The 17,707-nt window shown below is 41.3% G+C and overlaps 1 protein-coding gene across 4 annotated transcripts in view; it reads right to left on the minus strand.

Annotated features, from left to right (window-relative positions):
* The window catches only part of LOC143020626 (uncharacterized), a 154,014-nt gene that overhangs the window by 109,587 nt on the left and 26,720 nt on the right, over positions 1 to 17,707 (minus strand). For all 4 annotated transcript variants that reach the window (XM_076177101.1, XM_076177102.1, XM_076177103.1 and 1 more), the window contains one exon: positions 3,021 to 4,897. In XM_076177101.1, the coding sequence (XP_076033216.1) occupies positions 3,021 to 4,895 (1,875 nt within the window). In that variant the 5' untranslated portion in view covers positions 4,896 to 4,897. The remainder of the gene's footprint in view (positions 1 to 3,020; positions 4,898 to 17,707) is intronic.

Below are 17,707 nucleotides of genomic sequence, written 5' to 3' on the forward strand. Positions count from 1 at the left end.
AGAAACATGGAACATAAGAGAGGAAGAGAGGAGTTTGAATGTGTTTGATATAAGGTGCCTGAGAAGTTTAATAGTGGTTACTAGGCTGGATAGAGTGAGAAATGAGGTGAGGAAGAAAACGGGGGTGGAAAAGGAGTTGGGAGATAGGGTTGATGAAAGAGTATTGGGATGGTTTGGGCATGTGGAAAGAATGAGTGAAGAAGGACTAGTAAAAGAGGTGTGGAAAGCAGCGGTGGAAGGAGTGAACATGTGGGGGCAACCTAGGATGAGATGGATGGATGGGGTAAAAGGGGCGTTGGGAAGAGGGGAATATCTGTTGAGGAAGGATAGTAAAGGACAGAAGATGGGGGGGGGGATGGAGAATGTGCATGGATGATGCTGTGATGCATGAGGGGGAGCAGGTGGGGGATGGGGGGTGATGGAGTATGTGTGAGAAATAAACTGAGGCAGCCCTAAGGGATTTCTCCCCCATCTTTTCTGCATGAGGGGACAGAGAGAGAGGGGGGGGGGGTGCCAGTTTAATAAAGTGGCCTTGCTGTGGATGTGCTGTGTCTTGTAACACTACTTATGACCTAGGGCAGTGGGCATGATGCAGGGATGACCTGTCATCCAGGAGGTGCCAAGATAAGAGGGAGGGAAAGAGGCGGATAGGAGTGGAGTATGTTGGGGATGGAATGGGTGGGAGTGGTTTTTATGCCTTTGTTTTTTTGGTTACCTCCCTTGTAAAGGGGAAAAAGCCTTTGGTATATGCATGTAGTAGAGCTTGTGTTAGAATCAGAAATGGAGAGAATGAGTGGTTTGAGGTAAAGGTGGGACTTTGCCAGGGATGTGTTATGTCACTTTGGCTGTTTAATTTATACGTGGATAGGGTGGTATGAGAGGTAAATGTAAGGATAATGGAGATACATACATATACCAAAGCTTTTTCCCCCTTACAAGGGGGGTAGCCAAAAAGAAAAAGGCATAAAATCATTCCCACCCATTCCATCCCTGAATACACTCCACATCCCTCCACCCTCCCTCTCATCTTAGCACCTCCTGAATGACGGGTCATCCCTGCACCTTGTCCACTGCCCTGAATCAGAAAGCAGTGTCGCAAGACACAGCACATCTACGGCAAGGCCGCTTCATTAAATATGCGACCCCCCCCTCTCCGTCCCCCCATTGCATAAAAGGAGAGGATGGGGAGAAATCCCTTCGGGCTGCGTCAAATTTTGCTCGCACATACTACCTCACCCCCCATCCACCTGCCCATTCCACTCATGCTATCACAACATCATCCATATACAACCATTCTCCATTTACCCATCTTCTGTCCTCTCCCGTCCTTCCTCAACAGACATTCCCCTCTTCCCCAAAGCCCCCTTCACCCCATCCATCCACCTCATCCTAGGACATCCCCTCATGTTCACTCCCTCCACATCTGCCTTCCACACCTCTTTTACTAGTCTTTCTTCACTCATTCTTTCCATGTGTCCAAACCATCCTAATATTCTTTCATCAACCCTATCTCCCAGCTCCTTTTCCACCCCTGTTCTCCTCCTCACCTCCTCATTTCTCATTCTATCTAGCCTAGTAACCCCCATCATACTTCTCAGACACCTCATCTCAAACACATTCAAACTCCTTCTCTCTTCTCTTATGTTCCATGTTTCTGCCCCATACAGTGCTGTTGGCACAATCACTCCTTCATACAGTCTCCTCTTAGCATCCATTCCCATATGGAGATGATTAAAAGAAAATGGAGAAAAGTGGGAGATAAGCCAGTTGTTGTTTGCTGATGACACTGAGCTTATAGCAGGATCAGAGGAGGGATTGAGGAAGTTAGTGACAGAGTTTGGGAAGGTGTGCAAAAGTTGAAAATAAATGTTGGTAAAAGGTGATGAGATGTACATGGGGATCAAAGTGGCAGCAGACTGGAAGTATTAAGGGAGAGAGAATGGATGAAGTGGATAGTTTTAGATACTTGGGTGCAAATGTGGCAGGAAAGGGAGTGGAGGTGGAGGTAGAATGTAGACTGAGAGAAGCAAATGCCTTAGGAGATTAAAAAGTGTAATGAGAAATAGACATTTGGGAATGGATGCTAAGAGGAGATTGTATGAAGGCGTGATTGTGCTGAAAGCACTGTATGGGGCAGAATCATGGGACATAGACAGAGGAAGAGAAGAAGGGTTTGAATGTGTTTGAGATGAGGGATAGTATGATAAGGGATAGAGTGAGAAACGAGGAGGTGAGAAGAATGGTGGTGGAAAGGGAGTTGGGAGATAGGGTTGATGAAGGATTACTGGGATGGTTTGGACATAATAGAAAGAATGAGTGAAGAAAGATTAGTAAAAGAGGTGTGGAAGGCAGAGGTGGAAGGAGTAATCATGAGGGGGTCACCAAGGATGAGATGGATAGGGTAAAAGGGGCACAGGAAAAGAGGGGAATGTCTGTTGAGGAAGGACAGACGATAGGGGTGAATGGAGAATGGTTGTGTATTGATGCTGTGATGCATGAGGGTGAGTGGGTGGGGGATGGGGGGGGGGGGTGAGAAATTGTGTGTGAAAAATAAATTGGCACTGCCCAAAGGGATTTCTCCCTGTCTTCTGCATTTCTGCATGAGGGGATGGAGAAGGGGGGGTTGCTGATTTAATGAAGAGGCCTTGCTGTGGATGCGCTGTGTCTTGCAACACTGCTTCTGACCCTGGGTAATGGGCGAGATGCAGGGATGAGCAGTCATCCCGGAGGAGCCAAGATAAGAGGGAGAGAGGGGGTGGATGGGAGTGGAGTATATGGGGATAGAATGGGAGTGGATTTTATACTTTTGTTTTTTGGCTACCTCCCATGTAAGGGGGAAAGAGCCTTTGGTATATGTATTATTACTCAGAGTAAAAGAGAACAAGTAATACAGCAGTGACTTTATATCTTATAATGCAAGCAGTGTGATGAATAGTACATATGGCAGCTGATGCTGCATGCAAGAATCAGACTCTCACTGAAATGGTTAATTTAGATAAACCAAACTTGATAAGACATACCTGTAAAGACTTCTTATCCATTGTTAGTAACTGCTTGAGTATGAGTCTTTTTAACTTGGGCATGATAGGTGCTAGTCTGTTAACACCTTCTGCTGGTCGAGATGTCTCTCCGCTGCCTTCAACCAAACTCATTGAGCAAGACCTCATACGACCAGTCAAGGATCGCCCTGTTGATGATGCACTACTGGGTCTCTTCCTAAGGTCAATGACACCTGAACTCTCCGATAAGTGTCTTCTACGTACAGATGCTGGGCCTGTTGACTGGGGCCTTGTCACTGCACTAGACCAAGTGCTGTAAGCTTCTTCTATATCAGAATATGTTCCTGAATCCTCCTTCTCATCATCCCCAGACTTGCCCTCAGTGCTGCGTCTTGTCCTGTTGCCCACAGTGGAACCCAAGACATCAGTGGATCCCCCTTGACCACGCCCAACAGATTCCCACTCTCTGGCACTAAATTTTATGTCAATGTCATACTCGAGGGACACAGTCTGGGTGTTATTTTTGCGCATGGATAAGTCTTGTGCTTTATCCTCCTGATTCTCATTACTTTCATTACCATCTGGATCTTCTTTTTCCTCACTTCCACAAGTTTTAACAGTTTTCTTCTTTGTGGCCAAGAAGGTCTTGCGCAAATTATTGGCCGCCATTGCAAGGGCTTTCCTTTTGGCAGACTCGGCAAAAGATGACAAGTTTTTAGAAGTTTGTGTCAGCTTTCCCTTGCCCTTTAAGTTCAGCCCTTCAGCTCTTAAGCTCATAGCTGAGCTGCTCCCTCCCTGCAAGCGAGTATTGCTACCCTGTAGACGACTAACTCCCCCTTGGAGTTGACCTATTCTCAAAGTACCTTTCATACTGCTACTATGCAAAGACTTTTTACTAGGTGTTGGGACTCGAAGCTGACTTTTCTTTTTCTTCTTTTTCCCCCCCTTGATACTTTTTTTGAAGGATAGTGGTTGAGTGCACTGGGAGCCATGCATCTCCATGTTCCACCCACCATTACCTGGACCTTCAAACAAGGCAGGATTTCTTTTTGTGTTTTTGTCTCGAGTGATTCGGTTATTCAAATCTGGAGGAAAATCACGCCGCCTGTTATCCAGTCGATATGCAGATAATGATCTCCTGTGATGATCTCTGTTCTGGAGATATCCATGACTGTGACTACGTTCATGCAACCTTTCATGTCCTCTGTTTCCCTCTCTGCTACCATCTCTATGGACCCTACCTACACTTTGACTATGTGCAAGATGCCTTGAGGATTGTGTCTCATCATCCTTTTTGACTCTTGTTCCAAAGGACCACCTTGGCATGGAGGACTGTAGGTGATGGTCTATGGGGTCCTCCTCTCCTGTCTGCCAAGCATGGCCCCCTAGATATGCATCCATAGACTGCTTCTGACGAGACCACCACTTCTGGTCAAAGCTGTCATACCCTGCAACTCGACTGTAGTAGCCTTGGTGCACTTGTGCCCATGGTGGCTGGGAAGGAAAATGCCCTTGAACAGCATGTGAGGGTCCATCTGAACCTGGGAAAAGTGAGGCACTGGTAATTATTGGAAAGGCATTGGTAAAGTGTGGAGGTGGTGGGGGTCCTAGTAGACTGGAACATGACCCAGTTGTGGCCCCTAACTGAGAATTGTTTGCTGCCTCACCACTGCGAAGATTTTCAGCATCTCGGTTGCGTTGGCTCTGACTTCGATAATCTAGTGGAGGTGTGGGGGTATGTCGTGTTGGTGGGGGTGGAGGAGGTGGAGTGGTGCCTGGTGGTCTTGGTTCCTCCTGATTTTCCATATTCCAGCTTACAGGCTCTTCAGCCCTCTGATTCCAGTGGCTTCTCCCTTTATGGTGGTTGCTCTTCATGTCCCAAGTGGAGCAATCCATAACTGCCAAGAGAAAAAAAAAAAAAAAGATATATATATATATATATATATATATACATACAATCAGAATAGTGCAAACAGTAAATGCCTAGCCCAAATAGTGTACAGGAGTCCCTCAAATAATGCAGATTCAAATAACATGGATTCAATCATACACGGATTTTATTTCAAAACCATCTCAAATGTAGAGAACCGTTTTAAAATTCGCGCCAAGTCGGGCACACATACGCACACACGTGGCAACATCGCAAACATTTGTGGTGACTGCTTTCTATTTTACCATATACAGTCGATCCTCATATAACGCGGTCATTATGTACACTGGGAACTGCTCAAACAAGGGTGTGGGGCAAGGGGATAGCCGTGGGTGGCTGCCTGCGGTCACATGTCAACCTCCGGGTACTGATGCAGGAGGGAGGGAGGGGAGGAGAGGGGGAGTAGGGGGTGGTAGGGGGGTAGCCAACAAGCTTTAGCTTGTCGCTTCCACCACCTGCGCCGTGCTATCGTGAAATTTTACCGCCCTAACCTGTTGAAGTGTAATGTTTCTTTCATTTGGAACACAACTAATAAGTCTGATAATGACTGCGCTTGTTGTGTCTTAATTTCTCTTATGAGGTTCTTGTTGTTACTGGCGGTGGTGGTTTGGGAGATCAAAAACAGACATATACACGCTTACACACGTGTAGACACGCACACGTAGACACGTGTTAGACAACCAGTATATGTTGTGAATACCCCTTCCATACGGTGCCGCACATGTAGGCGTCATGAGGAGCAAGTGGATTCGCGACGCTGCCATATCGGCGTCTTGATTATATTTATTGTAGTCGCCCCTGTGTTTTTACATTCTCCCAAATGCGCCCTGAATCCCATTCTCTGTGGTTTTCAAAATTCGCGGGTGAAAGAGAGAACGATCGATATATGCGGTGACTATATTTTATGATGCGAATATTATTACGTTACGTCATACGGCTGGCATTGGCTGCTGCCCGCGAGATTTAAGTCCCGTACTGAAGTGGTTACGCGTGTGTGTACACACAAATACAAACACAGACACACACATGTACATGCTTACTTGTACATGTGAACACAGACACATACACGCACACACGCGCACACACACACACACACACATAGGAAAGGAAGACTGAGGTACAACAAAACAGACTTTACAAAACTAAAGACATTCTTCCGGAATGCAAACTGGGAAATATTTTACAGGGAAGAAACAGCAGTGGAAGAGAAATGGAATATATTGATGGAAAACTACAATGAAGGGGTAAACAGGCATGTACCAAGACAAAAGCGAGAGAGAGAGTACATACAACCACTTTAAATCTGTTTTCACCAGAGAGAAAATACCAAATTGTGACATAGATAAAAACAAGAAATCTCCCCTCATGAATGAGTTTACAGCATCACTAAAGGAAATATCAGAACATTTATCAAGGCTGGATGTCAGAAAATCACATGGCCCGGACGGTATTGCAAATTGGATTCTAAAGGAGTGCAAAGAAGAACTAACAGACAAAATACACATCTTAATAAACAGCTCACTCAAAGAAGGAAAGATACCCGAGGACTGGAAAAACGCTAACATTGTACCAATACACAAAGGAGGAAACAAAGAAGAACCCACCAACTATAGGCCAGTATCACTAACAAGCACCATAGCCAAAATTTGTGAGAAAATAATCAAGAATAGATGGGTAAAACATCTGGAAGACAATGACATATTAAACCCAAGACAATTCGGATTCAGACAAGGAAGATCATGCTCCACAAACTTAATATGCTTTTACTCAAGACTAATAGACATAGTGCAAGAAAGAAATGGATGGGCTGATTGTGCATTCCTAGACTTGCAAAAAGCCTTTGACAAAGTACCACACAGAAAACTACTAAAAAAAACTGGAACACATAGGAGGAATACAGGGAAACCTACTAAAATGGATAGAGGACTTTCTGACTGGTAGAAAGATGAGAGTAGTGCTCAGAGAAAAATATTCAGACTGGAAATAGGTGATCAGTGGAGTACCGCAAGGATCTGTGCTGGCACCAATAATGTTTGCTATCTATATGAATGACATGGATGAGGACGTGAACTGCTACATGAGCTTCTTTGCCGATGACGCCAAACTGCTAAGGAAAATAGAAACTGATGAGGACTGTGAAGCACTGCAAGAAGACCTAAATAGGGTATGGAACTGGAGTCAGAAATGGGAAGTGGACTTTAATACTAAGAAGTGTAGCATAATGGAGTTTGGAAAAAGCAAAAACAGAATATCAGGAAAATATACAATTGGAACCAAAGAAGTAAAGAAAGTAGGATCCGAAAAAGATTTGGGAGTAATTATCACGAACGACTTGTCCTATGATATACAGATTAACAAAATTGTCGGGGAGACTTACAACTTGCTAAGATCAATAAAAGTGGCGTTTACATACTTGGACGAAGACATGATGAAAAAAATATTGGTTACATTGATAAGGCCTAGATTAGAGTATGCAGCGACATTGTGGTCCCCCAGTACCAAAAAGAATATAAAGAAAATAGAAAGAATCCAAAGAGCAGCTACAAAAATGGCACCTGCACTTGCAAACCTATCATACGAGGAGAGATTGGCTAAACTGGAGTTACCGACACTGGAGCAAAGAAGAGAGAGAGAGGTGACCTATTGACCATCTACAGAATCATGAAAGGCACAGAGGTACTCGATAGTGAGAACTTACTTAACTGGGACAAAAGAAACACAAGAGGACATGGAAAGAAAATAAAAAAACATAGCTATAGAAGAGAACTGAAGAAAAACAGTTTTCCTCATAGAGTTTTGGACACTTGGAACAAACTGGACAATGGAATAGTATGCGCAAAATCCATTCATGAGTTTAAAAACAAACTAGACACTGCAAGATACAAAGGCGGGACATCACGAGCATAGCTCCCCTTCCCGCAAAATACAACTAGGTAAATACAACTAGGTAAATACACTTTCGTCGGATTCACGGCATGGATTGGAACTCCGGAAAAAAATGCATATTTCGTGGATCTCAACTACGAGGAAGTACCTTATTGTATTTGTAGGGAAGGGGAAATCTCGTGTAGTAAAAAGGTAATGAAAGGGGAGAAGGGGAGGGATTACTGAGGGAAATGGAAGAAAATGAGGAGGGAGACGAACGGGCTCCCCCTGACAGCTGGAAAAATTTAAACAAAAGATCAGCTGACAACACTGGGGAAATCGAAAATATCAGTAAAAGCATTAAGATTAGAAATATAGATAAGAGCAGCACAATGGACGGTGAAGAAAATAATTTCCAGGGATTTAATGAGGGGGGGAAGGATACCAACCTCCCCCGATTGGCAAGACTAGAGGAAAAACTTGAACAAATAACAGATCATTGGGAGAAGAGGTTCGGTAACGTAGCAAAGATTGCGCAAAAGTTGAAAAACGGGAAGAACTTGAGAAGGTGAACAAAAACTTAACTAAAGAAATGGAAGATTTAAAAAGAGAGTTAAAAGAAGTAAAAGAGGAGAATGAGGAATTAAAGAGGAATAATAAAGACAATAAAGAGGCCATAGCAAAGGAAGCACAGGGTTGGAAAAAGATCCAAGAAAACAGTAGAGTTGCATTTACTGATATAATTAAACAGCAAATGAAAAAACAAACTGAAGACTCAGTTATTAAAGTGATGAGACAGAAGGAGAATATAGTAAGGGACTTAGCAGATAAAAAGAAATGTATAATTATATTAGGAATGGAAGAGAAATATAACCCAAATAGAACCACAAGAATGAATGAGGAAAAAGAAAAAGTAAGCAGTTTACTAGAATTAGTTCAGGAAGATGAACCTGAAATAGGGAAACAAATTGAAGAGATGTATAGACTCGGGAAGAATAGTACAGATAAGTCCAGGCCAATTAAGATTAAATTCAGGTCACAAACGACAGCAGAGAATATCTTAGCAAAAACAGGAAAACTAGCAACAAGTGAACAATATAAAAAGGTATGGATAAAAAGAGAAATAAATAAAGAGGAAAGAGAGGAGGAAAAAAAGAAAAGACATGAAGCTAAGGAAAAAACAAGAACAGAACAGTCTGAAAAAGAAAAATTCTATTGGAGAGTAGTGAATATGAAAATAAGGAAATACGACATACTAGAGAATACAATGGAAGTGGCAGAAAACTAAAAGTGTCTTACACAAATATAGATGGATTAATAACAGGACTGAATGAGCTGAATGATTATCTGAAGGAAAAAGAACCGGACATAATGGGAATTGTGGAAACGAAATTAAAAGGTCCACTACCACCCAACAGTGTAGGACATGATGCATATAATTATTGGATTAGAAACAGAGAGACAAACCAAGGGGGTGGAGTTATGTTCCTGACTAAGGAGGATGTAAACGTGAGGTGTGTCACATATGGAAAGAATACAGTAGAGATGATTATGATCGAAGTGGAAGACAGAGATAAGAAGAGCAGAAAGTTCGTGATAAATTATGTGCCTCCAAAAACAGCCTCATGGGAAGAGAGTGAACATAAAAGTATGTTAGAAGACACAAAGATAACATTAAATAAGATCATGGAAGATGGAGGAAGAATAGTTATGATGGGCGTCTTTAATTGCAAAGAAGTCTGCTGGGAAGAGATGACAGTAAAGGGTGGAGACGGCTCATGGGGAAATGTCCTACTCGAGATGATTGTTGACCATACAATGACACAGTGGATACAGGAGAACACTAGGTATAGAAATGAAGAAGAACCATCGAGACTAGACCTAATAATCACATCTGAACCTAGAATAGTGGACAAGATTGAATATAAAACACCAATAAGTAAAATTGACCACATATTGATTGAACTGGAACTAGAGGAAAAATACATGAAAAGAAATGAATATAGAAGAGGAAGAATGATGTATGAAAAAACAAACTTTGATGAAATAAGAGAATTCTTTCAACAAGAAAACTGGGAAGGAATATACAAAGAAGAAACAACAGTGGAAGAGAAATAGAATATTTTGACAAAAATTTACAAAAAAGGAGTGGAAAAGTATGTCCCAAGACAAAAACAAGAAAAAGAATATATAAAGTGCTGGTACAGCAAAAGTTGTAGAGTTAAAAGACAAAAGAGATAAAGCTTGGACCAAATTTAAGAAATACAAAAGGCCTGAAAAATGGAAAATATATACTTGTTATAGAAATGAATACGTACAAGTGTGCAGAGAGGAAAAGAGAAAATATGAAAAAGATGTCATAGAAAAATGTAAAGATCAACCAAAACTATTCTACAGATTTGTAAACAATAAACTGAAAAACAAACAAGATTTGGAGAAATTAAGACAAGGGGGAGTTGAATACACTGAGGAAATAGAAATGGCGGAAATTATGAACAAGCATTTTAAATCAGTGTTTACAAGGGAGAACATACAACCTGAAGAGATTGAATGGAAAGAGAAAGTCCCCCCTATGAAAGAAATAGAAGTAACAAAGAATGAAATAATGAAACACTTGAGTAATCTTGATGTCAGAAAATCGCATGGACCAGATGAAATAGCAAACTGGATTTTGAAAGAATGCAGGAATGAACTGGCAGACAAAATACATAGCATATTAAACAGTTCCTTGAAAGAAGGAAAAGTTCCAGAAGATTGGAAAAAAGCAAATATAGTACCTATATATAAAGAGGGAAATAAAGAAGACCCTACCAACTATAGACCAGTCTCTCTAACAAGTACAATAGCAAAAATTTGTGAAAGAAGTGTCAAAAGTAGATGGGTAAAATATTTAGAAAAAAACAATGTGCTAAATCCAAGGCAATTTGGATTCAGACAAGGACGATCATGCGTCACCAATTTAATATGTTTCTATTCAAGGCTAATAGATATAATACAAGAAAGAGATGGATGGGCTGATTGTGCATTTCTAGACCTAAAAAAAGCTTTTGACAAAGTACCACATAAGAAGTTGCTTAAGAAATTAGAAACTACAGGAGGAATACAGGGCAAACTGCTTAAATGGATGGAAGACTTTTTGCAAGAAAGAAAAATGAGAGTAGTGATAAGAGACAAACACTCAAATTGGGATGAAGTAATAAGTGGTGTTCCACAAGGAATAGTTTTGGCCCCAATAATATTTGCTATATATATTAATGATATGGATGAAGAAACTTAAAGTTATATGAGCTTCTTTGCAGATGATGCAAAACTATTAAAAAAAAGTGAACACAGAAGATTGTGAATCACTACAGAGTGATCTAAATAAAGTCTGGGAATGGAGTAGGAAGTGGGAGATGGAGTTCAATACTAAAAAGTGTAGTATAATGGAATTTGGAAAAAGCAAAAACAGAATAACAGGATCATATAAATTGGGAGAAGTATAAAAAAAGTTGAAAATGAGAAGGACCTGGGAGTCATTGTTATGAATATGTCACCTGAGAAACAAATAAATAAGATTTTTGGTGAAACTTATAATTTAATAAGAACAATCAAAGTTGCATTTACATACCTGGATGAAGAAATGGTGAAGAAAATACTTATCACTCTGATAAGACCAAGATTGGAATATGCAGCAACGATGTGGTCACCAAATTTACAAAATTGGCACCAACGCTCTTAAAACTATCATATGAAGAGAGACTAGCAAAACTTGAGCTACAGACACTAGAGCAAAGAAGAGAGAGAGGAGATTTGATAGCTATTTACAGAATCATGAAAGGCATAGAAATTATTGATAGAGAGGATCTAATAAAATGGGATGATAGAAATACAAGAGGACACGGAAAGAAAATCAAGAAAGACAGCTATAGAAGAGATCTGAAAAAGAACAGCTTTCCTCACAGAGTAATAGACAGTTGGAACAAGTTAGATGAGAAAGTAGTGTGTGCAAAAACAATACATGAATTTAAAAATAGTTTAGATAAAATGAGATATGAAGACAGGACACCATGAGCATAGCTCCCCTTCCCGTAAAATACAACTAGGTAAATACAACTAGGTAAATACAACTAGGTAAATACAACTAGGTAAATACGGTTCTCGGTATGGAATGTCAGCATACGCGGATTTGGTCATACACGGTAATTTCAGGAACCTAACCCCCGCGTTATTTGAGGGACTCCTGTAAATATATGAACATACTAATGAGAAATACCTTGTAATGTGTAAATGAGTGTATTTAATCACAAAAGAAATGTGCATTCTTGCATGTGTTAAAAACCAAACACTGATTTTCTGTAATTTGTACTTTTCTGGTCCCAATTCTACACACTTCTTCTTTATCACTCTCATGTCGACCTGAGACAGAAATTCAGACTTGAGACCAAAGTCAAACACTAAAGCAATAGGCTATTATTTTCTATCAGACCAATTACCTAATTATATTCCCATTTTTCAGTATAAAAACATATATATATATATATATATATATATATATATATATATATATTATACATGTGTCTATTTACACAATATATGCATTCTTTTATCCATCACACAATTAGAAAATCTTGAAAGGAGAAAATGTGAGTGAATTCCCTTAGAGCAGTGGTCCTTAACCAGGGGGTACGAAACCTTAAACCTGGGGGTATGAGACATGATAGCCAATGCAAGGCACTGTATATTTACCATGAGAAAGCAAAGCAAGGTTCATATTACTAATCTTTTTCATATGTTTGCATTGTACTTGTATTGGATCAGGGTACAAGAATTTTTTCTGAGATATCAATGGGTACAGGCACCGCCTTACAAGTACACCTACCATGGGTATGGGAAGAGGAAACACCACCTATCATGTCACAAAAATCAATTTTGGAAAGAAACACATTCTGCATTATAAATGATATTTAGCTACCATGGACAGTAAAGATATTGCAGTGTGACTGCTGGTGCAAACACTCATTGAAAATGGCAGGAGTGGAGTGGGAGGGATTAGTGTACCAGGCGGCCTCTTGGTGGTAACACTATTGGAAAATGTGGTTGGCCCAGAATGCATTAAATTGATATGAAAAACATAATTTGAAATAAATTTCTAGTAATACATGGCACTCTAAACAGGAAATGCATTGCTAGAACATGTATAAATAGATGAATACCTGTACTTTACTATCATTATTAACTTCAGACCCCTTAATTATCTTTTAACAAATTTCCTGCAACTTAAAAGACAGGTGAGGTAGGTTTCCTTCTAGTGCTACCATGTAACCCAATACTACCTGATGCATGGTTGGATTGTCAGCAACTAAACCAGCTCACTCACTGATGACCCACTAATGAGAAGGATGTGTTGGACATCCAAATGGAGGAAAGGAAAACCATCAAAAGAGCAGATGAACTCATGAGTCAATGGACATCTAAACCCATTATGGGTCCCTAACCCATATGTTTGCCATGCATAGGATCCCTGTGGAGCAGAGATGGAAGTCCTGGAGGATGTCCTAGTGCTGTGGTTGCACTTAGGTGCCTGTCTGGGACTAGCAACACACCTCTCTGGTCCTCTATTCAGGCTAGGACAGGCAGCAACTCTTTGTTCAGAGAGGTAAATCTGCTGGGCTGATGGACTTAAACTGGGGCGACACCTCATGGTCCATGGCTGTCATCCCCTAGAGTCAAGGTGGTGAGTGCATACACTCTTTCATGATCCCTGGGACTATGGAATTAATATGTATACACCAAATCCTGGACTTCCCTCATTGGCTTAGTGGTGGGTGGGAGTGAGAGGACAGCGAATCATAGGCATATGTTTGTGGCAACCATACTTGACATGTATGGTGGGGATGAACTTCAACTGTCCCCATCAAAATCACAAAAACCACTGTATGGGGTGCTGGGGTGTTGCAAATGAGGCACAAACACACTGAGGCGGGCCCTCCAGTGGGCTCTCCATATGGGCACCTGGAACATTCTTTCTCCCACAACCAACTACCCTTTTTATTGGTGGGGCCCATGAAGCTTAGATTGGATATAGTGGCTCTCTCAGATGTGGCTGACTACAACACACCATTGTAAAGGTTACTTCCACTGATGAGCGCATGATGCAAGTAAGGCTGAACCATACCTTTGGTTTCATTTCTCTTATTGCAGTATATGCTTCTATTGAGGTATATAACCTTGAATCTAGTTGACCAGTGCCCACCATAAGACACACCTATTGTTTTGGGCAACTTCAATGCAGTTTCTAGCACAGACAGAGCTGGCTATGTTGTATGTATTGCCCCCATGGTTCTGGAACCAAGAATAGCAACAGTTCTCTCCTTCTGAACTCTGCCAAGTCCAGAAGGCTGAGGATTGGCAGTTCTTGGTTCTAGAGATGAGAGCAACACAGATGGACATGGTATGGTAATGCTGGAGGTGTGGCCAAGGAGATCAATCATATAAATGTTAGTACTTGTTGGAAGATCATACAGACCTGCAGGGTTTATCTAAGTAGTGAATTCTTTGGGCCCAATCATAAACTTGTGGTCAAACAGGGAGACTGCACCTGAAATCCAGGAGAATCCCAAGATGTAACCCACCTGGATTTCATCTGGAGAAACTCAGGGATGATGCATGTACCCAGGAGTATGTAGTAGCAATCTCTAATTGGTTTGAAGCACTCGGCTCTCTTGAGGACCCCGAAGAATTCTGGGACATTTTTAAATGTGAAACTCTATAAACTGTCAAGGAGTGCATTGGAGAGTGCCCAAAGTCAAGGAGTGGTGTGGTGTCACAGAAGATACTGGAGAGTATGGAGTAAGGCTGAGCTGACTCAGAAATGGTGGACAAGAGTTTTCATGAGAATAAGGTCAGGGGAATCACTGGGGATTTCAAGGGGCATTTCAATGCAAACAACTTCAAGCTTGCTTATCAAGTCCTGAAAAAACTCTGCTCCAAATATGTGACCCATAGAAGCACAATCTGAACAGCTGATGGTGAGCTAGTGTCAGATGTGGAGAGGTGTAGCCCCTTTGCCAAGTAGTTGCTCATGGGTGACCCTCCAGGCGGATAGCTTCCCCTCGACAGTGGTCAGGTGGCAGTTCCTGATACTCTGATTGACAAATCTCCACCCTCTCTGACAGAGGTCAAAGAGGCTGTAAATTGAAGGGTAGAAAGGCTACTGGCATCTGCAATATCAGTGCAGAGTTGCTGAAAGCTGGGGGTGAGGCCATGATCTGTGGGTTGCATGTGGTACTGTCTGCTGTTTTGCAGTCTGGTACTATCCCCTATGACTGGAAAAAGGTTATGGTTGTCCCTATCTGGAAGGGGAAAGGAAACTGCAACAACTACTGTGGCATTACACTGCTCAGTGTGCCAGATAAAATACCTGCCCATCTATTGCTGACGTGAGTTTGTTCACATCTGCTAAATTTTCAGATTCCTGAACAGTCTGGATTCATATTAGGTAAGTCATGGATCCTAGTTTCTTACAGCTTATGTTGATCTCAAGGAGACATTTGACTCTGTGCACTGTGGAATGCTCTGGGATCTTATGCAGAACTGTAGGATTCCTGCACAGGTTATTGACCTGATATCTGGCTTATACTCTGGGGCACAGCACTGTAAAGTATGAAGGAGGCATGTCTTCGTTTCTTTCCTGTTAATTCAGGAGTGAGGCAAGGGTGTGTCCTCACCCCAACACTTTTCAACACCTGCATGGACTGGGTATTGGACACAGTCATCAATCAATGCTCTTGTGGAGCATCTACTGGCAACACCAAGGTCCCTGATCTTGTGTTTGCTGATGATGCTGTTCTTTTTGTGGAGCTGTTGGAGGTCTTGGTTGCAGCCCTCAAGTCAATGCACAGGGAGGCAGGACCACTTGGACTCCAGGTCTCTTGGACCAAGATGAAGGTTCAGGAGCTTGAGGGCTTAATGGATGACACAGTTCAGTCTATGTATGTGGCAAGGACACTGAGGTCTTGGAAAGCTTTAAAAACCTTGGTAGTGTAGTGCATAACAGTAGTGGGTCATGTCAGGAAGTACTTCAATGGATTGGCATTGCTCATGGTGTTATGGACTTGCTAACCAGAGTATATGGCACTGTCATTACTTATGCTGGACAATTAGATTTGAATCTTCAAGTCACTTATGCTCACTATCTTGCTGTTTGGCTGTAAGAAATGGACATTGAGTGCTGACTTGAAGAGGTATCCTGAAGTCTTTGATACTAAGTACCTTTGGGGAATCTTGGAATATCACTGGAATGAATTCACATCAAACCAGACTGTAGTGTGAGATTCATTTATAGCCTAATTACCATCATAATTCGTGATCAACTCCAACTATGTGGTTATGTGGCATGTTTCCCTGATGTAGATCCTACTTACATGGTTGTCTCCACAAGAGACTACCATGAATGGAGGAGACGAAGGGGATACCCACAGAATTCATGGCTGGGACATGTTGATCGAACCTCTCAAGAGTTTAGAGTAGGAAGGGTGTCTGCATGGGAGCTTACTCAGAGAGACCGTGGGGACTGGTGCCAGCATGTATTTACCTAGTTGTATTATACGGGAAGGGGAGCTATGCTCATGGTGACCCCATTTTTGCAGGGCTGTGGAGTCAGAACACAAAACCTCCGACTCCGACTCCAACTCCTCTATTTTTGGCACCACCGACTCCAACTCCACTTCATGTAATTAACTGATTATGGCCTACATATTTCATAAAGCCTATACAACACACATATGCTCCAATCTTGAGTAGACTCATATCATTATAACTGGTTTATATCAAAGAATAAATATATATGTTATAGTGTGGCTTTCCTATGTTTGACCTCTTCATTAATACTTTATAAGTGAAGTAGAGACAATTTTTTTTAAAGGATATTGAAGAAACAGTTTGCAACTCCGTCCGGGCCATGTGATTTGTTAACATCAAGCTTTAATATTTGATTCCTTATTTCATTCTGAGTAATGTTTAATTTCTTCAATGGAGGAAATCTTACTTCGATTCTTTGATCACAGTTTTGTAGATTTTTTTCCTCTTTGGTGAATACAGATTTGAAATGTTTGTTCATAATATCTGCCATTTCTATATCTTCTGTATATTCTCTATTACATAAGAATGAAGGAGACTACACAAGACCATAAGGCCTACACTAGGCAGCTCCGTATCCATCACCACCTGTCATCCCCATCCATAAAGTTGTCTAATTGTTTCTTAAAAACAACTGATAGTTTCAGCGCTTACTACATGGTTACTAAGTTTATTCCATTTGTCAACCACCCTATTAGTAAACCAATTCTTGCCTATTTCCTTCTTAAATCTAAATTTGTCCATTTATCTTCAACTTCCTTCTTTCACACACTCTCCCAAACTGTCACTAACTTCCTTAATCCCCCCTCTGATTTTGCTACAAGCACAGCATCATCCTCAAACAACAGCTGGCTCACCTCCCACTTTTCTCCATTTTCTTTACCTATCTCCAATGCCTGACCCACCACCCTTTCACACCACCCCATCCATGTATAAGTTGAACAGCCAGGGCAACATAACACATCCCTGACAAAGTCCAACCTTTACCTCAAACCACTCACTCTCTCCATTTCTAATCCTGACACATGCTCTACTAGTCTTATAAAAACTCTTGCCAGCTCCTAAAAGCTTTCCTCCTATCCCATATATCTGCAAAACCTCCACAGTGCCTTACTGTCTACCATGTCATAAGCCTTTTCCAGATCCATAAAAGCCCAAAAAATACCCTTACCTTTCTCACATACGTCTTACCACAAAAATCTGATTTACAAAACCTCTACCTATCCTAAATCCACATTTTGTCTGTGATAGAGGAGGACTCTGCTCAAAGAGAAATGATGACACTTTTATTATA

The sequence above is a fragment of the Oratosquilla oratoria genome, chromosome 40 (assembly GCF_046742065.1).
Source record: "Oratosquilla oratoria isolate Oo_2021 chromosome 40, ASM4674206v1, whole genome shotgun sequence".
NCBI lineage: Eukaryota > Metazoa > Arthropoda > Malacostraca > Stomatopoda > Squillidae > Oratosquilla > Oratosquilla oratoria.